The 20,742-nt window shown below is 40.4% G+C and overlaps 2 protein-coding genes across 2 annotated transcripts in view; both read right to left on the reverse strand.

The window, feature by feature from the left end:
* Positions 1-644: 644 nt before the first annotated feature.
* Positions 645-15,016, reverse strand: ARL9 (ARF like GTPase 9; the record flags this gene model as incomplete). The annotated part of the gene is made up of 5 exons (XM_080697243.1): positions 645-824; positions 3,710-3,885; positions 9,975-10,137; positions 14,464-14,594; positions 14,701-15,016. The coding sequence occupies 5 exons, from the start codon at positions 15,014-15,016 to the stop codon at positions 645-647; spliced, it is 966 nt and encodes a 321-aa protein (XP_080553369.1).
* Positions 15,017-18,378: 3,362 nt separating this feature from the next.
* The window catches only part of SRP72 (signal recognition particle 72), a gene marked incomplete at its 5' end in the record, with an annotated part of 33,621 nt that continues 31,257 nt past the window's right edge, over positions 18,379-20,742 (reverse strand). Inside the window, 2 exons of the mRNA XM_080698110.1 lie at positions 18,379-18,703; positions 20,346-20,505. Of these exons, the coding sequence (XP_080554236.1) occupies positions 18,526-18,703; positions 20,346-20,505 (338 nt within the window). The 3' untranslated portion in view covers positions 18,379-18,525. The remainder of the gene's footprint in view (positions 18,704-20,345; positions 20,506-20,742) is intronic.

Here is a 20,742-nt window from a genome sequence, read left to right on the forward strand (position 1 = left end):
TTAAAGGCAAGACACCTGGATTTTTGTACTCAAAAAAAGAATGTTTATTGAAATGTTTTAACAGAAATTTACTATCATTGAAAAACCACAAAGGGAAGGAAGGCTTGCCAGTGTTCATTTTGGTTTTCTTGATTAAAAGTCCTAATCCCAAAATTTATGCATAAGGGCCTGGGTCCAATCCCCACCACTGAGAAGAAAAAGAAAAGAAAAAGCTGAGAGAGGTGGTACATAGCTGTAATCCCAGCTACTCAGGAGGCTGAGGCGGAAGGACTGAAAGTTCAAGTCCAGCCTGGGCAACTTATAAGACCCTGTCTCAAAATAAAAAAAAATACAAAAGGCTGGGGATATAGCTCAATGGTAGAGACCCTTGAGTTAAATCCCCAGTACTGCAATAAATAAATAGATAAATAAATAATTATCCAAATTCCCCCTATATACTGTCATTCAAATATTTTTAAAGTTCAAATCTAAATTGATACCCTTAATGAATTAGCACTATCTTTGTATACTTGCTATGCATTGGGAAAGTAGGAAATGGCTTATTTTTTATTTAAGAGTGGAAACCCTTGGCTTCGAGCCTGCATGAAGCACCTCCCCCCTTCAGTGACACTGAGATGGTGAGCCAAACAGGGGGCTCATCCTGGTCATGGTGCATTTGCAGCCAAGTGTGCAATCAGGTCTCTGGCATCTTGCATGGTGGAGGGAATCTCTGAGCCGTTCTCAGTCACTTGAGTTCCAAACAAAAACAGCTTCCTGTCATTTCCCACCTCAGATAATGCCAAGGCTTCATGGATATCGGTGATGTGATAGGCTGCTTCAAGATCCTTCACCCAGAATAGGAAAAGGAATAGGAATAAGCTGGTTATTTTGCAATCCTTTGGGTACATACATTTATTATTTATTACCCTCACTGACCACCATTTTAAGACAGAGGATATTGTGACTCCATTGTGATACCAGTGGTTGTTTGAATATAAGTATTTTCATTAGAATTAAACCAGCATTTATCAGTTATTTAAAAAAAGTTTGCCGGGTGTGCTAAGTTTCCAGTACTTGGAAGGCTGAGACAGGAGGATCTGGGTTCACTGCTAGCCTCAACTACTTAGTGAGACCCTCTGCAGCTTAGTGAGACCCTGTTTCAAAATAAAGAATAAAATTGGGCTGGGGATGTAGCGCAGAAGTAATATGCCCCTGGGCTCAATCTTCAGTACCAAAAAAAAAAAGGATTTTGGGGAATGAAGCTAAGCCAATATACCTTAATTTTCTAAACAGTGCTGTCAATCTGTTTCCAATTTTGTCTTCCATTTTCCTTTCTTTTTTCAATATTATTATTATTATTATTATTATTATTATTATTATTATTATTATTATTTGGTGGAACTGGGGTTCCTGGAAACCCTTCTATATTCCCAGACCCATTTTTTTTATATTTATATTTGGAAACAGGGTCTTTTAAGCTAGAGAGGCTGGCTTCAAACCTACGCGATCTTCCTGTCTCTGCCTCCCAAGGGTGGGGATTATAAAAGTGCGCCACCACGCCAGGAGCTTAACATTATTTTTAATAGGATAAATTATTCTGAATTGACATTTATGAACCAGATATTTGATTCATTAGCTACTTTGGTCCATATCATATTTTTTATTTTAGCACTTGCCATTGTGAGTGTGTGTGTGTGTGTGTGTGTGTGTGTGTGATCATTATTCTACTTAAGAATTTTGATCAAACTTCAGGAGATAGAGGGAGACAGAAGGGAAAGACACAGGAAAGGTAAGACACAGGAAAGCAGATTTAGAAAAAAGATTTAGAAAAAAAAAGGCATGGCGGTGTATGCCTGTAGTCCCAGTATTTTGGGGAGGCTCATACAAAACAATTTCAGGTTCAAGGCCAGGCTCAGCAACTTAGCAAGACTCTCAGACCCTGTTTCAAAACAAAAAATTTCCTGGGCATGGTGGCACACACTTGTAATCCCATTACTTAGGAGGCTGAGACAGGAGGATCTGGGTTCATAGACAGCCTCAGCTACTAAGTGAGGCCCTCTGCAACTTAGTGAGACCCTGTTTCAAAGTAAAGAATAAAAATGGGGCTGGGGTATAGCTTGGGGGTAGAATGCCCCTGGGCTCCATCCCCAGTACCACAAAAAAAAAAAAAAAATTAAGCCGGGCATGGTGGCACACGCTTGTAATCCCCGCGCTTGGAAGGCTGAGACAGGAGGATCGGGCAGGTTCAAAGTCAGCCTCAGCTGGTTTAAGAGACCCTGTTTCCAAATAAAATATAAAATAGGTCTGGGAGTGTAGCCCGGAGGGAGACGGCCCCTGGGTTCTATCCCCAGTACCACCAAAAATAAAAAATTAAAAATTAAAGGGTGGTGGTGGGGGCGTTGCTTAAGGATAGAATGCCCCCAAGTTCAATCTCCAGGAAACACACACACACACACACACACACACACACACACACACACACACACACCGTAGGAAAGGGAAGCCAAACAGGGAGAGGCAGGCACAAAGAAAGAGATGGGAAAGGCTCAGAAAAGGAAATCCTAGGGAAAGGCAGAGCTCCCTGGGCTTGCTACAACCAGAATCAAATTCCTAGACGTCAGAATGGCAAGGTTAAAACACTCTTCTGCCTCTTGTACATCAAGAAGTATTTATGCAAATAAGACATAAGTATCAGATTTCACTGTTGTTTTTTAAGTCCTTTGCAAAAATTTTAGCCTTTTTTTCACTTATAACTGCATTTATAATTGTTTCACAGCATTTCCCCTGAAGTACATTCATGTTACCATGCAACCATTACCACCATCCATCTCCCCAACCTTTTCAATTTGCTGAACTGATACTCTATACCTATCAAATTCCCCTTTCCTCCCACTCACACAGGCCCTGGCAACCACCATTCTATGTATCAAACAGATTTAACTACTCCAAGAACCTCTAAGCAGAATTATACAATATTTTTTGTGACTTGCTTATTTTATTTGGCATGATGTCTTGTGTTGTAGCACGTGTCGGAATTTCATCCCTTTTAAGGCTAAGCAATATTCCATTGCAGGATGTACCACAGTTTGTTTACCCTTTACCCGCTCATCAGATGGACACACAGGTAGCTTTCATCTTTGAGCTACTGTATACAATGATGCTATGAAAATGGGGTTATAACTATCTATTTGATATTATCCATCCTTGCTTTCAATTATTTGGGGTATATATCCACAAGTAAAATTGCTGCATCATATGGGGATTCTATTTTTGATTTTTTTGAGGAGCCACAATATTGTTTTCCATAGCAGCCGCACCATTTTACATTCCCACCAACAGTGCACAGGGCTCCAATTTCTCCATGGATGTTAAACATTTTTAATGCATGGTGAAATAAATTCAGGTATGTCTAATTGATCTAAAACAAAAGCATTTCTTTATATACGGCAGTCACTGAAATATTTTGTTGGATTCAACTATTATATATGTTATTGAAATATGTTCCACACATCTTTGTTGAATTCCTACTCTGTGCAAAGCAATATACTAGATATTCCAAGGGACACAAATGTGAATAATGGTCTCTATATTCGGGGATTTTATAATCTAGGAGATCTAACAAACAAATTGAATATACAGTTTATTGTTAAACATTAGCTATTAAAAACAGACATTTCTTTTATTAATAATAAAACCTTTAGCTACAATTTATATTTGCACAGATTTTTACCTGTTTGTGTGCAAACACCACCAGAGGCAGGTCTGGGTTTGTTTCCATTAGTTGATGGAGGTATTTCTTGGCTTCAGGTAATCGGTTGTGGTCTGCTGAATCCACCACAAAGATCAGCAGCAGTCCCTTGGCCAGGTACATTTCCCGGTGAGAACGAAAAGGCTCACTGCCATCAACTACAAAACACAGTAGAGAGGAAGAAGACACCAACAAATCACAGAAGCATCTACCGAGGGCAGGCAGGGCACGCCGGGCAGGTGTTCTGATAAAACCCCACTGTGTGAGCAGGTACCCATTTCTGAGAGCACCAAGAGGGATATTACTGGGAGACAGTTGGTCAGTGGAAACAGTGACCCTTCACTAATGGATCACTCATTCTGGAATCACAAGAATCAGCACTGAGATAGTAAATATTATAGTAGGACTGATCTCGTAACACATAGCAGACACACCAGCCACTGTATGTTTCTCAATTAGAGCTCCAGAAATAGGAATAGGCTATCAAAATAATAAAGGTGGTAGGTTAAAACACATCACCTTAAAATAATATTTATTTATTTATTTATTTATTTATTTATTTATTGGTACTGGGATTAAACCCGGGGCATTCTACCACTGAGTTACACCCCTAACCCTTTTAATGTTTTTGTTTTTGCAGTACTGAAGATTGAAACCAGGGACATTCTACCTCCTAACTACACCCCCAGTTCTATTTTTTATTTTTTATTTTGAAAGAGGTCTCACTAAGTTACAGGAGCTCTCACTAAGTAGCTGAGGCTGGTCACAAACCTGTGATCATCCTATCTCACCCTCCCAAATACTGATATTACAAGTGTACATGTGCCGCTATGCCAGCTGTTTTTTGTTTGTTTTTTGGTACTGGGGATGGAACCCAGGGGCTTTCTACCTCTGCGCTACACTCCCAGGCTTATTTTATATTTTATTTGGAAACAGGGTCTCGCTAAGTTGCTGGGAGCCTCACTAAGTAGCTGAGACTGGCTTCGAAACTGTGCGATCCTGTCTCCGCCTCCCAAGTACTGGGATTACAAGTGTGCACCACCACGCCCAGCAATTTCTCATTTCTTGCTACTACGAACAATGCTGCCCTAAACATGTTTGTACTCATCTCCTGGGGTATGGATACACAAAACATTCTCCAGTTACCTAGGAATGAAACTAAGGCCAAACATGGCCAATTGTTTTCCAAAATGATTGGTTCCAGTTTCCATTCCACCAACCACTAATAAGTTTCCTTTTAATCCACATTTTTCAAAACTTGGTATTATCAGATTTGGGGGGTCTATTTTGAATTCTTCTGTTTAGTGATCATTGAACAATTTTTTCGTGTGTGTGTGTGTGTGTGTGTGTGTGTGTGTGTATGTGTGTGTGTGTGTGTGTATGTGGTGTTAGGGATTGAACCCAGGGACATTCTACCTCTGAGCTACACCCCAGCCCTATTTTTTTGTTCTTTATTTTGAAACAGGGTCTCACTAAATTGCAGAGGGCCCCTCTAGGTAGCTGTAGCTGGCAGTGAACCTGGATCTTCCTGTCTCAGCCTTGCAAGTACTAGGATTACAAGCGTTCACCACCATGCCCAGCTTTCATGTTTACTTTTAATTTGTTTCATTTTATTTGAGATGTTACTTATGTCTTTTGTCCAAACTTTGATGATAATGTCTTATTTGTAGGAGTTCTTTACAGATTTTGGATACAATGCAGTTATTGGTTATACTGTGCTATCTTTTCCCATTTCATAGTATCTTTTTTATGAACAGAAGTTCTGAATTTTAATGTAGTTGAATTTATCCACCTTCATTGTTATGGCTTTTTCTATCCTGTTGAAAGCATCATTTTTTTTCTTTTTCTTTTTTACGGTAGTGGGAATGGAACCCAAGGGCATTCTACCTTTGACCTATACCCCCAACCCTATTTTTTATTCTTTATTTTGAAACAGGGTCTCACTGAGTTGCAAAGTGCCTCACTAAGTAGCTGAGGCTGTCCTTGAACCACAATACTCCTGTCTCAGCCTCCCGAATGCTAGGATTACAAGCGTGCGCCATGACACCTGGTGAAAACCTCTTTATCCTGAAGACATAAAGATATTCTCTATTTTTTTCAGATAGTTTTTGTTTTTTTGAAAGGGTTTCTGGTGATTGAACCCAGGGACATTCTACCTTTGAGCTACACTCCCAGTCATATATATATATATATAGCTGAACCTTATATATGTTCTTGAACCTGTGATTCTCCTGTCTCAGCTTCACAAGTATTAGGATTACAGGTATCTGCCACTAGTCCCAGTTTATTTATTTTTATTTTTTTATATTTTAATTAATTTATTTATTTATTTATTTATTTTTTGGTCATACTGGGAGTGGAACCCAGAGGCTTTCTACCTCCGGGCTATACTCCCAGACCTATTTTATATTTTATTTGGAAACAGGGTCTCACTAAGTTGCTGAGAGCCTCACTAAGTAGCTGAGGCTGGCTTCGAATCTGTGTGATCCTCCTGTCTCAGCCTCCCAAGCGTGGGGATTACAAGCATGCGCCACCATGCCTGGCTTACTCCCAGTTTATTTTCAAATTTTGAAGCAGGTCTCACTAAGTTGCAGAGGTTCTCGATTAAGTTGCTGAGACTGGTCTTGAATCTGCAATCCTCCTGTCTCAGCCTTTCAGGTACTAGGCACAGGTATGCCACACCACACCCAGCTTTCCAGAAAGCTTTTTATGTTTGATTTATTATTATTATTATTATTATTATTATTATTATTATTATTATTATCATTATTTATTTTGGTGGTACTGGGATTCCTGGAAGCCCTTCTACCTCCAGGCTACACTCCCAGACCTATTTTGTACTTTTTGAATTTTGGAAACAGGGTCTCTTAAGCCAGCGGGGCTGGCTCCGAACCAGCGTGATCCTCCTGTCTCCGCCTCCCAAGTGCGGGGATTACAAGCGTGCGCCACCACGCCCGGCTATGTTTGATTTATATCCACCTGAAATTGATGTATACATCTGTCCATCTGGTCACTTTGCTCATCCTTGTGTCAAGATCACACAACCTTAGCTGTATAGCTTTGTAGTAAGATTTGCTATTTCACCATTGTGGTATGGTGGCACATACTTGTAATCCCATACTTGGGAGGCAGAGAAAGAAGGATCACAGGTTCAAGGCCAGCTTCAACAACTTAGCAAAACCTGTTTCAAAATATAAAATAAAATAAAAAGAGCTGGGAGTATAGCTGAGAAGTAGAATGTTGCAGTGTTCAATCCTTAGTAAAAACAACAACAACAAAAAGATTTGCTTTTCAACAGAGCAAGTCTATTCTTATTTCCTCCTCCTCCTCCTCCTCCTTTTTTTTTTTTTTTTTTTTTTTTTTTTTTTTTTTTTTTTTTTTTTTGCGGGTCTGAGGATGGAACCCAGAGGCATTTGACCTCTGAGCTACACCCCTGCCCAGTTTTTTATTCTTTATTTTGAAACAGGGTCTCACTGAGTGGAGAAGGGCCTCACTAATTAGCTGAGGCTGTCCACGAACCGCGATCCTCCAGTTTCAGCCTCCCAAATGCTGGGATTGCAAGTGTGCGGCACCACGCCTGGCTCCCCCCCGCTTTTTTTAACCTAGAAATTAAACCCAGGACCATTCAATTTCTGAGCTACACCTCCAGACCCATTTTACTTTTTATTTGGAAATGGAGCCTAAGTTGCTGAATCCCTCACTAAATTGTTGAGGTGATGTCAAATCTACAATCCTCTTGTCTCAGCCTACCAAGTACTAGGATTACAGGTGTGTGCCACCACATCCGGCTCCATCTTAATAACTTCTGCAAGAGTGTCTTGGCTTTTTTATACCTTTGCTCTTCTATGTAAATTTTAGACTCAGTTTATCAGATTCTTTTTGGAAATATCAATTGGAATCAAATTGTTTCTAAACATCAATGTGGGGAGAATTAACATTTTTTTCAATGTAATTACTTTCTATCTATGAAAACTACATTATGTCTCTCTTTACATGGGTCATTGTTCGATGTTTTCTAATAAAATCTGCAAATTTTCTCCACAATAGATAGTCACATTTTTTTAGATTTAGTATTAGCTAAACTATGTTTTTCTTGCTATGAAAATATCTTCTGAAAAATAATATTTTTTAGCTGGGCGTGGTGGTGCGCGCTTGTAATCCCAGTAATTGTGAGGCTGAGACAGAATATCCAGGTTTGTGGCCAGCCTTAGCTACTTAGTGAGGCCCTCTGTAACTTAGTGAGACCCTGTTTCAAAATAAAGGACAAAAAAAAAAAAAAAAAAAAAAAAAAAAAAAAAAAAAAAAAAAAAATTGGGCTCCGGATGTAGGATGCTCGGGATGTAGGTTGGAGGTAGAATGGCCTACCTGTGCCTAGTACCTGGAAGGCTGAGACAGGAGAATTGCAGATTCAAGACCAGTCTCAGCAAAAAATATATATTTTTTGGCTGGGTGTGGCAGGTCACGTCTGTAATCCTAGTACTTGGGACTCTAAGACAGGAAATCACAGGTTCAAAGACAGCCTCAGCAACCTAGTGAGACACATACACACAAAAAATTGTATTTTCTCTTTGTTAGGTAATAGAAGTGTAATTGACTTTTATATTATTCTTTATAGTTGCCTCACTAAACTCATATCATTTTTGGTCATTTGAAGGGTGTTTAAGTTTCCTTTATAGGCAATTATATCATTTGTAAACAAACGATTTTGTTCCTTCTGTGTGTGTGTGTGTGTGTGTGTGTGTGTGTGTGTGTGTGTGTGCTGAATATTGAACTCAGGGGCAGTCTACCTCTGAGCTATACTCCCGGCCCTATTTTATTTTTATTTTTAAACAGGGTCTGTCTAGGTTAATGAGAGCCTCATTACTTGCTCAAATCTTGCAATCGTCCTGTTCCAGCCTCTCAAGTACTGGGATTACAGGTGTCTGCCATTATTTTTACCGATCACTCAGTTCTGAATATTTTAAAGTTTCCATTATGATTTTTTTCTTTGAACCATGAGTTATTTAGAAATGGACAGATCTACCACTGAAGGATTTTAAGGTAATAAATTATTTGCTTAATAATGTGTTTAAATATTGCTCTTCATAATTTGGCAAAAGCAAAAATAAAAAGGCAGCAGCAGGAATCTAAGCAAGAGTGGAGGGAGAGCCGGGCGTAATCCCAATACTTGGGAGGCTGAGACAGGAGGATCGTGTGGGTTCGAAGCGAGTCTCAGCTACTTAGTGAGGCTCTTAGCAACTTAGTGAGACCCTGTTTCCAAATGAAATATAAAATAGGTCTGGGAGTGTAGCCTGGACATAGAAAAGCCCTGGGTTCCATTCCTAGTACCACAAAAAAAAAAAAAAAGAAAGAAAGAAAGAAAGAAAAAGAATAAAAAAGAGGGAGGCTGGGACTTGCCTGGGAGCTGTGGAAAAGGATGTCACAGATAAATTATAGATATGCTTTAGAGACAGAAATATTTCTGAGTGTTTTACTTGTGGACTGAAGGCAGGGAAGGACAAGGAGGAATCAAGGGTGAGTTCCCGGTTTCTGCTTTGAGCAACGTGCTGGGTTAGGAGCCATTTACTAACCAGTGGAGTACAGAGAAAGAAATGGGTGGGCTAAATCAAGCAACTTTGACCACATTAGGTTTGAGAGGGCAGTTAGACCTGAAGTGAATGTGTCAGGAGACATCTGGCTGTGTTTGGGAGGGACAGGTGAATTGGGAGTCATTAGCATGTAGATGGCGTTTGGAGACGTGAGGATGGGTGAAGTCATCCACAGAGAGTATAAGAGATAAGAGGACTTGGCCACAACTTTGAGGAACAGTGACATTTAGCAAAATGATAGCGACAGAACTGCCACACCTTGGGTACAAGGAACTTACATCTGGTTGGGGCTTGTCTATAATTTCATCTGTAAGAGGAAAACACACTGTATTTACTTAGACTGCATGCTTATTTGTAGTAGTGTGGGCAGAGGGAGGCTGATTACAGGAAGTTATAGGAGGGCCTGCTAAAATCTTCCTCTAAACTCCCCTTTGTCTTCAGCACTGCAAAAAAGGGGAAAATTAAAAAAGCAAAGAGTGATTCCCATTCTGCAGGGCATTTTAGTACTGAACACGTGCATTCTGAAAGCCTATGAAAATCTGATGGATCCATTGTTACTTTTCCCAAGGTCTCAATGTTGATAACACCAGGTCTGGCTTAAGGTATAATGAAACGTGGCTATCCCGTCTATCCTGTAAATAGGGAGGAAGAGAGCTTACTCTCCAGGAACTCCATTTGGCTGTCTCCAGTGTTGACGCAAACTGCATTGACTCCTTGGGTGGGTGCCTCGCTATGCTGAACTCTGTTTAAAGCTAGAGAGTGAAGGATGCTGGTTTTTCCTGCTCCGTCCAGGCCTAGTACTAGGATCTGCTTATTTTTTTCCTGTGAAACAAAAGATAATCAATAAACCAGTGTTATCAAGACCTTGTCTTGTTGGCTTCTAATAGTTTCCCTGCCTGGAGTAAAACCTAAAATAATCACAGGATTGCAATCAGAATAAAACTTCACACATTTGTGTGTGTGTGTGTGTGTGTGTGCTGAGGATTAAACACAGGGGCAATTTACCTCAAAGTTACACCTCCAACCCTTTTTTAAATTTTTGAAACAGGATCTTGCTAAGTTGCTGAGGCTGGTATGGAACCTGCAACACTTCTGTCTCAGCCTCCCAAATACTTAGGATTACAGATATGTGCCACCAGGCTCAGTTTCCATACAAATTTTATAGGTCTAAACCAAATGGTACCAATCAGTAAATATTTCCTAATTAGCCATTACTAGTTATGGGATACTGATCTCATATCCCTGCATCCAGCTCCTGATCAGTGTATCAAACAAACACCAAAACAAACATAAGATATATAGGTGAGAGGTGCTATAAATCATAGGGCCAATTTCCAGGCTTCATTTTGCTCTTTGAGTTCATGTCCATTGGGAGACTGCACCATAATTCAGTTTCTGTCCACTGCGCCACTCAACATGTGAGTATTTATGGTCTCCCTATCATTATTAATCTGACTTGTGTTCATAATTGTATAACTTGATTATAAAATTCTGGGCCATGTTTTCCCTCATATTTTTAAGTTGTTAAACTATTGTGATAAAATGAAAAAGTTAATAATATAGAAAAAGTTAAACCAGTTTCAATAATAAATGACTATTTTGTTAAAAACCTACAGGTAAAACCTGGTGAACTGGAAGGAAAATTTAAAAATAAGCATTCTATCAACCTACCAGCCTTAGAGATTTTCACCACCAATGATTGAAGTACCAGAAAGGTAGGTTGGTTTATAAACAGAAAGAGACAGTCCAGATTGCTCAAAAATGTCTTTACTCTGGAGCAAACTTTAATGTTAACGGTAATAAATGAGCAAAAATACAGCCAGGCTACACAGAGGGATTTAATTATATTTCCCAAACAGCTTAATAAGTTCCTCATGCACAAAACCCACCAGCAATCGTCTTTAATGCACTGGTTTAGAACTAAAAATCTAGCCAGTGTGGTGGCGCGGGTTTGTAAACCCAGCATTCAGGAGGCTGAGACAGAAGTATTGTGGTTCTCGGACAGCTCAGCTACTTAGTGAGACCTTCTGCAACTTAGTGAGACCCAGTTTCAAAATAAAGAATATAAATACAGGGCTATGGGTATAGCTTGGAGGTAGAATGCCCCTGAGTTCCATCCCCAGTACCACAAAAGAAAGAAAGAAAAGAAAGAAAGAAAGAAAGAGAGAAAGAAAGAAAGAACGAATGAACAATTTTATACATTTCTGCTTGTTCTGCTTGAACACCAAATGTTAATGTTAGACTTAGATTGTATTTTGGGGGCAAAAGTGATATTAAACAATAGAATATCTATCCCACCTCTTTTTTTGTGTGTAGTACTGGGGGTAGAACCCAGGGGCTTTTCTACCTCTGGGCTACACTCCCAGACCTATTTTATATTTATTTGGAAATAGGGTCTCACTAAGTTGCTGAGAGCCTCACTAAGTAGCTGAGGCTGGCTTCTAACCTGTGCGATCCTCCTGTGTCAGCCTCCCAAGCGCTGGGATTACAAGTGTGTGTCACCATGCCTGGCACTATCTCATCTCTCTCTCTTTTTTTTTAAAGGTCTGTGTGGGCAGGGCGTGGTGGCGCACACTTGTAATCCCCGCGTTTGGGAGGCTGAGACAGGAGGATCGCGCAGGTTCGAAGCCAGCCTTACTGGCTTAAGAGACCCTGTTTTCAAATAAAAAAATATAAATTAGGTCTGGGAGTGTAGCCCAGAGGTAGATGGGTTTCCAGGAACCCTAGTACCACCAAAAAAAAAAAAAAAAGTCTATGTGGACTGAAAGATGTTTTAAGAATTTAGGTAAAGGGTATGAATTATGAAGACCATATACTAAATAGATTATTTGTTCTTGTAGTGAATTTTACTTTTTGAGGCTGTCTGCAAACCAATCCTCCTATCTCAGCCTCCCAGGTGCTGGGATCACAAGCATGTGACACCAAGCCCAGCTTCCTTGGAGTGAATTTTTGATGACTCTTAAAGCAAATGGTTTTTTCAAGGGTGTTTCCTATCATATTCACGCCATCCCTACTTTCTTCCCCACACTCTCAGTCTTCACCTAAGTGTTATAGTGACATTCTGGGAAAGTGATATGGTGAACAAGAGTGACTTGATGCCAAAGGAGATGTCACTGGATGTTTTAAACTGCATGCTATTTAAAGCAATAGTAGCATCAAGAAATGGCTGCAGGGCATTGACTGTGTCCCCCCACAATCTCCACTGGGGGTCCCACTCAGGCTACCCCAACATACTTCTGCACATTTTGGACATTTTCTCCCCCCACTCCCCACACTTTTTAAAAAATGGTATTGGGGACTGAACTCAGGCATTCTACCTTAGAGCTACACCTCTAGCCCATCTTTTATTATTTATTTATTTATTTTGGTGGTACTGGGGTTCCTGGAAACCCTTCTAACTCTGGGTTACACTCCCAGACTTATTTTTTTTATACTTTTTTATTTGGAAACAGAGTCTCATAAGCCAGCGCGGCCGGGTTCTAACCTGCACGATCCTCCCGTCTCTGCCTCACAAACCCGGGGATTACAAGCATGTGCCACCACGCCCGGCCATTTTTGTTTTTTAATTTTGAAACAGGGTCTCACTAGGTTGATGAGTCTCACTACTTGCTGAGGCTGTTCTCGAGCCTGCAATGATCCTGTCTCAGCCTCCCAAGTACTGGGATTGGCATGCACCATCACACCCAGCTTCCATCTCCACACACACACATTTTTAACATCTCTGAAACTAGGATGTGTTTTTACAACCTAGGGTGCTGCGTGTTTTGGCTGGTAGCATTTTTTTCTTTTTTAGTGATACCTAAAATAATGGCATCCTAGACCCTATGAAATACAAGCTAAAAATAGTCCCCTACTCCCTTTCCAACTACACTCCTGCACCTAATCCCATTCTACCTAGAAATTCTGCTATAGTCATATTTTACTTTTTTTTTTTTTTTGTGATACTGAGGAGGAGGGAATCCAGGGGCATTCTACCTCCCAGCTACACTCCCAGCCTATTTTTTTAATTCTATATTTGGAAACAGGCTGTCCTAGTACGTTTTGCTTCTATTTTGGTCTAAAACATGGACTATGGGCTGGGGGTATAGCTCAGTGACAGAACATATATCCTAGGCTCTGGCTTCAATCCTCAGCACCAAAAATAAGCCAATAAAACACAGGCTTCCTCATGCTTATTCCCCTCTAGGGAAAGCTGAGATCACTGTTAATCAAAAGTTCAGATGCAGCAAGGTGTGGTGGTACACACATGTAATCCTAATTCTTGGAGGCTGAGACAGGAGGGTTGCAGGTTCATGGCCAGCCCCAGCTACTTAGGCCCTCTGCAACTTAGTGAGACCCCATTTCAAAATTAAAAATAAAAAATAGGGCTGGGGGTATAGCTCGGAAGTAGAATGCCCCTGGGTTCCATCCCCAGTTTCGGTAGAAAAAAAAAAAAATTAGATGCAAAATGTGATTCTAAATACCACTGTTCTTGGTCAAAAGTTATTTCTTTAGAGCGGGTTGAGGCGGCACATGCTTGTAATTCCAGTACTTGAGAGGCTGAGACAGGAGGATCGCAGGTTCCAAGACACCCTCAGCAGCTTAGTAAGACTCTCAGCAAATTAGTGAGACCTTGTTTCCAAATAAAATATAAAATAGGTCTGGAGGTATAGCATGGAGGTAGAAGGCCCCTGGGTTCTATCCCCAGTAACCCCCCCCACGCACACACACACAAAGTTACTTTATTTAGCCATAGTGGACCTATATAGCCTGTATTTTTACCAGAAATTAAATTTCTGGTAATAATTCAAATTGTTTAAAACCAGAAAGCAGTGGTGAGCCCAGGAACTCCAGCAAGACAGCCCATCAAGCTCACACTCGCAATGTTCGGGGTCAGAGACCCCTCCCTAAGAGGTTTTGACCCTTAACCCAGCACACGGAAAAGAACCAGGGAGCGCGAAAATACATCCAGCTCGCGCGGAGGAAGCCTTTGGGTCGCACAGAGCCTCTGCTCAGCGAGAGCTCCCTGCGCAGGGCTGGGCTGGGTTCCGGAGGAGGCCCTTGCTCGTCCCGAGACCACTTAGGATGCTGAGCCCAGGGTGGCTTCTGGGAGCCGCGGCGGGCACCCGGGACGTCACAGAGCGCGGGCCTGGGTGCCCGGCCTCTTACCGGCAGCTCGGGCGGGGTCTTCGTCAGGGTGACGCTGCTCTTCTCTTTCTTCGGTTGTCCATTTACCTGTTCCTTCTCTTTCCCTGGCTCCTTCCCTGGCGCTTTCCTCTTTTCCAGCTCCTCTTTCTTACCTGTCTCTACCTTCCTTTTCTCTTTCCCCTTGTCCTTTTCCTTTATTTTCTCCTCCACCTTCCTTTTCTCTTCCTTTCCCCTTTCCCGAATCCTCTCCTTCTCCACCTCTTTTCCATTCTCTTTCTTCACTTTCCCCCTCTCCATCCCCACGGCCCCTGCGTCCCTCCTTCCCGCGCGCCCGCGCGCTGGCCCCAGCCTGGCTCGGGCAGGTGTGGTCCCCAGACTGGGCTCTGGGCGCAGACGTAGGTCCACCAGGCGTGGCCACACCCGCGCCCCGCAGCGGCTCTCTGCTGATTCGCCGATCCAGGGGTCGGGGTCGCGAGGGCTTGAAACGGGCCAGGAAGAAAGGGTGGGTTCTAGAAGTGGACTGAGCCCAGCCTCGTCTCAACCCGGAGCTAGGAGACTGGGCCTGGTGGCTCATAGCTGCCGGGAAATCGTCCCTAGCTCCGCAGGGCTCAACCGGGTGCAAACCGCTGGGAAGGGCGTCTCAGAAATCCCTCGCCTGGGCCGTATCCCTCCGAACGACCTTGGCATGACCTCCCAGGCGTCTACTTGGAACTTGCCCCGCCAGCGCGGCAGAATGCTCAGGGTGTCAGAGTCCCCGCAGGACTCTCCTCCTTCCCCCAGCTCCCAGCCGCAAGCCCGGAAAGCTAAGTGGCGCACCTCACACCCGCCCCCCATCCATCACAAATGCCACTAGCAGTGTCTAAAGTCTGCTATCTAGGATTGTTGTTGGGGCAGAGAAATACAAAGGATTCCATTGTCTTAAATTTCTGTTGAATTTCGATAAAGCCCCAGAGATTTAACTACCCTGCCGGGATCCTGACTGGTAGTGATGTCTGGTTTCAAAACCAAAACTGAGCAAAATAGTCCCCCTAATGATGTAGTATGTAGTTAGGCACCCAAGGTGCTTTTCAGAGTTGGTGTAATTTATCTTAAACTAAGTATATGGAAAGTTCATTTTGTTTTTTGCAGTACTGGGAATGGAACCCAGGGGCATTCTACCTCTGAGCTATACCCCAGCCCTATTTTTTATTTTTTAATCTGAAACAGGGTCTCACTGAGTTGCAAAGGGCCTAAGTAGTGGCCGAGGCTGGCCATCGTGATCTTCCTGTTCAGCCTCCCAAATGCTGGGATTATAGCGTGCACTACCATGCACAGCTGAGAGGTGGGTTTTTTTTTTTTTTTAATATACCATTAAACTGGACTCTGGTATATTTCACAAGTAAAATTAAATTTGGGGACTGGAGCATGCTGGAGGCTTTGGGTTCAATTCCCAGCACTGCAAATGAATTGACACAAAATGAAATTTTTACATATAATAAACCAATTTTCCTTCATTGAATGTTTCAAACAGGCTTGTACGAAACAATGAATAAATGGCAGTTTCCAGACTTGAAAGATGCAATCGTTTCTGAAGTTAGTTGTTCCCAGTTGTCTTGAAAATGCTGTGCTTGATATCTTATTTAAAAAAACCATTTACTTCTGTTTGTTTATACGCATACCAACACAATAAACTTTTCAGTGATTTTAAACTGGGTTTTCCCAATCTCATTAGATTTGTTTTGTGGATTTGCCGGGAGTGGCAGGAGACAATAAGATACTCAGCTTAAAAGAAAACTCTGATATGCTAACCAGAAGTCCTCCAGAAAATACCAACACCCAAAACACCTTTACTAATAGTCACTGCTAGAATATTTTATTTTAAAATGTGCCACAGTGAATGGATGTATCCATATTGGTTCTTATAAATGTATACATACACACATGTATATACAAAGAATATTTGTCACTGGTTAAAGGCCTGTCCAAAAGAGTATAAAATAATTACCAGAAAGGTAATGTAAATGATGTTTACACTTCATTTGACAATAACTTATTTATCTGAACTGAGGTTTCAGTTGCTTATAGCAATGACTATTAATTCCACTGGCTGCTGATAACAATGGATAAGAGAATTATAAATTTCACTGTTGTACTTGGGTCAAAATTTTCAAAGATGGGTAGTTTTCACCAAGATTCTGTTGCTTAATCTAAAAAAATGACCATCCTTAACCACAGAAACATAACTGGAATCCTAAATAACACATTTAACTAAGTTATTCTTCTAATGGGATATATTCAGAAGGAATAAATATCTGTAACTCTTACCAGAAGACTGTTTTCTGTAGAGCTCAAAAAAGTATTTTACCATAATAAATCATTCTTATTTTAAGATCTCACATTTAGATGCCACTGCAGATTCTGATTATGCTAAAGACAAAGGCAGCACCCCATTTCTTATCTTGCAAAGATGAAAAGTTTAAAAAAATCATTTGAAGAAGTTTCAGTTAATATTTCAGAGTAAACACAGCAGCACTTTATTAAAAAGGACAGAGAGAAAGTAATCTGATCACAAGGGAATACTCATGAGTCTAAAATAAATGGTATCTTGGGCAACATAATATGAATACTAACAAGGATTAAGTATCCTAATGTGTGTCTCGTGGTTGTTGAATGTGAAAGTGGCTTGTAAGCATGGAAAGACAAAAGCAACATTCACACCACACACTGACTGTAAAATACTTCATTTCTTAGAGAAAGATAATGGTGATAACCCATAACTAGAAAGAGGAGCCATCTGAGTATTTATTAATTGGGCAAACAGTCCTATTAGGTTTTAATACTGCCTGGTATTATTTTCTTTTCTATGTAAGAGGCCATTTTTTTCTTCTTGTTGGGGTGCTGGGGATTGAACCCAGGACTCTTAGCTATACCCTCAGCCCTGTTAAATTTTGAAATAGGGTCTAAGTTGCTGAAAGTCTCACTAAGTTGCTGAGGATGGCCTTGAACTTGATATCCTCCTGTCTCAGCCTCCCAAATCACTGGGTTTACAGGCATGCAGCACTGCCCAGCTGAGGGCCATTTAATCTTTCTGACTGAGATAGTCCAAACCCACCTGATCTTAGAACACTGGGTCTAAAGGTCAGCAACTTGCAACATTTATATATTTTCTTGAGGTCTTCAATGGTGCTAAATCAGCATTTTGACATAATCTGAAAATGATAAAAGGTACAAAGAAGCCATACACATATATGAAAAGTATTCCATATTCCAATATCACAAAATAGAATTTATAGTTATAGCTATTTAAAACACTCTTAGTCTTTTTGTGGCCATACATTTAATTAAGTGAAGAATACCTGTGTTTTAATAAGGTCTCTTTATCACATGATATTTCTAAGTGCATATTTGGAATGCTCAGAAGATTCCACTTTAGCTCCAAGGGCCCTCCCTCCCTCCCTTCCTTCCTTCCTTTCTTTCTTTTTTTTTTTTTTTTTGCAGCACTGGGAATGAAACCCAGGGGCATTCTACCTCCAACCTACACCCCTAACCCCACTTTTTATTCTTTATTTTTGGAACAGGGTCTCACTAAGTTGCAGACAGCCTCACTAGGTAGCTGAGGCGGGCTGCGAACCTGCAATCCTCCTGTCTCAGCCTCCCAGCAAGTACTGGGATCACAAGCATGCGCTACCACGATCAGCTCCTAGGGCCTGCTAAGACATAAAGTGAGACTTGAACAGTATCTGTAGATTCCAGTTGAAACTGAAGAAATTGTTTAAATTCTGGGAAACCTTAGATAACATGCCTTATTTGTGAAACGGAACAAAGATCAAAGATCAAATCAGTACACAAAGATAAGGGATGCAACAGATATCAAGGTGGGTAAATGCCCAATCATCTTCAGCCATCATAATCTGGCACAAGTAGGCCAAACCTGATGAGGCAGTTTGAGGAAGATGTTTACCTATTTGATGCACAAGAAATTACTTTATGAAAACACGGGGATATAAGAGGGAGCAGTCTGTGCTTCTTGCTGTGTTACCTTTATTATGCTCCTAGCTGTCACTGAGACTAGTTTAAAAATAGCCTGCAACAAGAACATTCTATTCACCAGCCACCTTTTCCTCCTTTTTTCTTTTTCTGTTGCTGTTTCTTTTTTGTTGCTGGAGCCCCTGCAGGTTTCTGGTGTCTTGGGGGTATGATGTTGCTTGTAGAGGCAGAAACTGTTGCTGCACTGCCAGGGCGTGGGGAGGTGGGTGGGCTGCTCACAGTTTTACTGGCATCCCTGAAATAATCAGATTAGAAAAATGTGGATCATTCATAAATTCAACAAAGGAAAAGAGTATGAAAATGAATGTACATGGATTTTACTTTTCACACTTAATAATCTCCCATACATTCCATACGCGTTCCAACTCTTTTAAGGTGGGTCTTCAACTCCCTGTCCCTCTCTTCCCCCTACCTTCCTTCCTTTTCTTTCTTACTATTTTAAACTAAAGAAAATGTGATATAAGGTACCTAGTAATTTTTAGAAAGCTTAGAAAATACATTTTAAATAACCTATAATTCTATGTAGAAATAGTATTTTTAATTATTTAAATTTTTTCTACTTTGTTAACACTTGTTTATCTAGTTAGCTGAATACTCAAGTTAGCTTGAAATGTATTTAGTTCCTTGAAACTAAACAAGGTAATTTTCATTTATTTTATCTTTGATATTTAACAATTTTATTAATATATGTCAGGGATTGGTTTTGTGTGGTTCATTCAGCTTTTTGGATCAGCATATTGATGGCTTATATTAGCATATGTCATCAAATTTGAAACATTTCACCCATTATTTGAGCACATACTTTTTCTGCTTCAATATTGCCGTTCCCCCCCCCCCCCGGAACTCCAATTATACACACTTCAGATTGCTTGATTTTTTTTTTTTTTAATATGGGACACTGAGGTTTTACATTTCTTTTTTTTTTTTTTATCAGTTTTTCTCTTCTCTATATGGTCTCTCTTCAAATCCACAGGTCCTTTATTTCTTAGTGTTTATTCTATTATCATCTAGTGGATTTCTTATTAGTATCAGAAACATCAAGCTTTCTGATAGTCTTTTTCCTTTCTAAAAATTTCACTTGGCTTTACTTTTTAATTTTACTTTTTACATTTTAATTTTATTTTGTTTTTTGTTTTTTGGTGGTGGTACTGGGGTGCCTGGAAGCCCTTCTACCTCCGGGCTACACTCCTAAACCAATTTTTAATATACTTTTCTTTTCTTTTTTTTAATTATTATTTTTTAAAATTTTTATTGGTGCATTATATTCATACATCATATTGTGGTAAAAAACTTGTGTGTACAAACATGTACACATCACTGATTTAACCCCTACCCAATTCCCACCCCATTCTCTCCCCGTCCGTCCTCCCCTTGCTTGGCTTAGTGGTTGACTTCGATATGTTTAAGTACATTGTGTGTTTTAGAGATTTTCCTCTTCCCGCCTCCTTTCTCCTCCTTTAGGTTGCCTTATTTGCTTCTCTATAGGATTTCCTTTTTCATCTAGAGTTCTTCCTATGACCCATTTCTCCCTAACTCTCACATATTAGGGAAAGCATCTGATTTCTTATTTTTTGTGACTGACTAATCTCACTTAGCATAATGTCCTCAGTTCCATCCATTTCCCTGAAAATGATGTAATTGAGTTTTTTTTGATGGCTGGGTACACGGTAATTTTTATAATATGATCAGATAGTTTTAGTGCTTACAATACAATCAAACCAGAACTAAATTTTCTTTCTTTTAAATACTGCAAATATTTCTCAAAGATATATGACTATACTTCTCACACTTAGATAAGCAAACTCTCACTAATATCTTTGAGTCCATCTCAACAACCACCTCTGTTCTAAGTGAACTCTAGCTGTACTGTAGCTTACAGTTCTGATGAAGCTCCTGCCGTTGCTCCCTGGGTCCCTTTTCCAATCTGATCCTTCTTTTTACCCTTCTTTCTTCCTCGGTAATAAGAACGTTCTCGCATTGGTAACCATCTTTCTGGATCTGGGGTAACTTTTGGGTCGTAATTCTTAGGCAGTTTTCCTGTGTAATAATCAATTCAGAAATAAACGATGTGCCCATTAACAATTTCAAGATAGTTTGTTTAAACAATGCACTGAAGCCTACAACTAAAATTTGTCTAAAAGTTTATTTGTATGATCTGGCAAGAGAACAGGCCTTGTTATCTAGGCCTGATACAAGATTCAGAGGTCATAAAAAATTTTACAGACACAGCTATGTAAAAACTTCATTTGTATTTGATAAAAGACACACCTTTTA

The sequence above is a fragment of the Muscardinus avellanarius genome, assembly GCF_963383645.1.
Source record: "Muscardinus avellanarius genome assembly, chromosome: 6".
NCBI lineage: Eukaryota > Metazoa > Chordata > Mammalia > Rodentia > Gliridae > Muscardinus > Muscardinus avellanarius.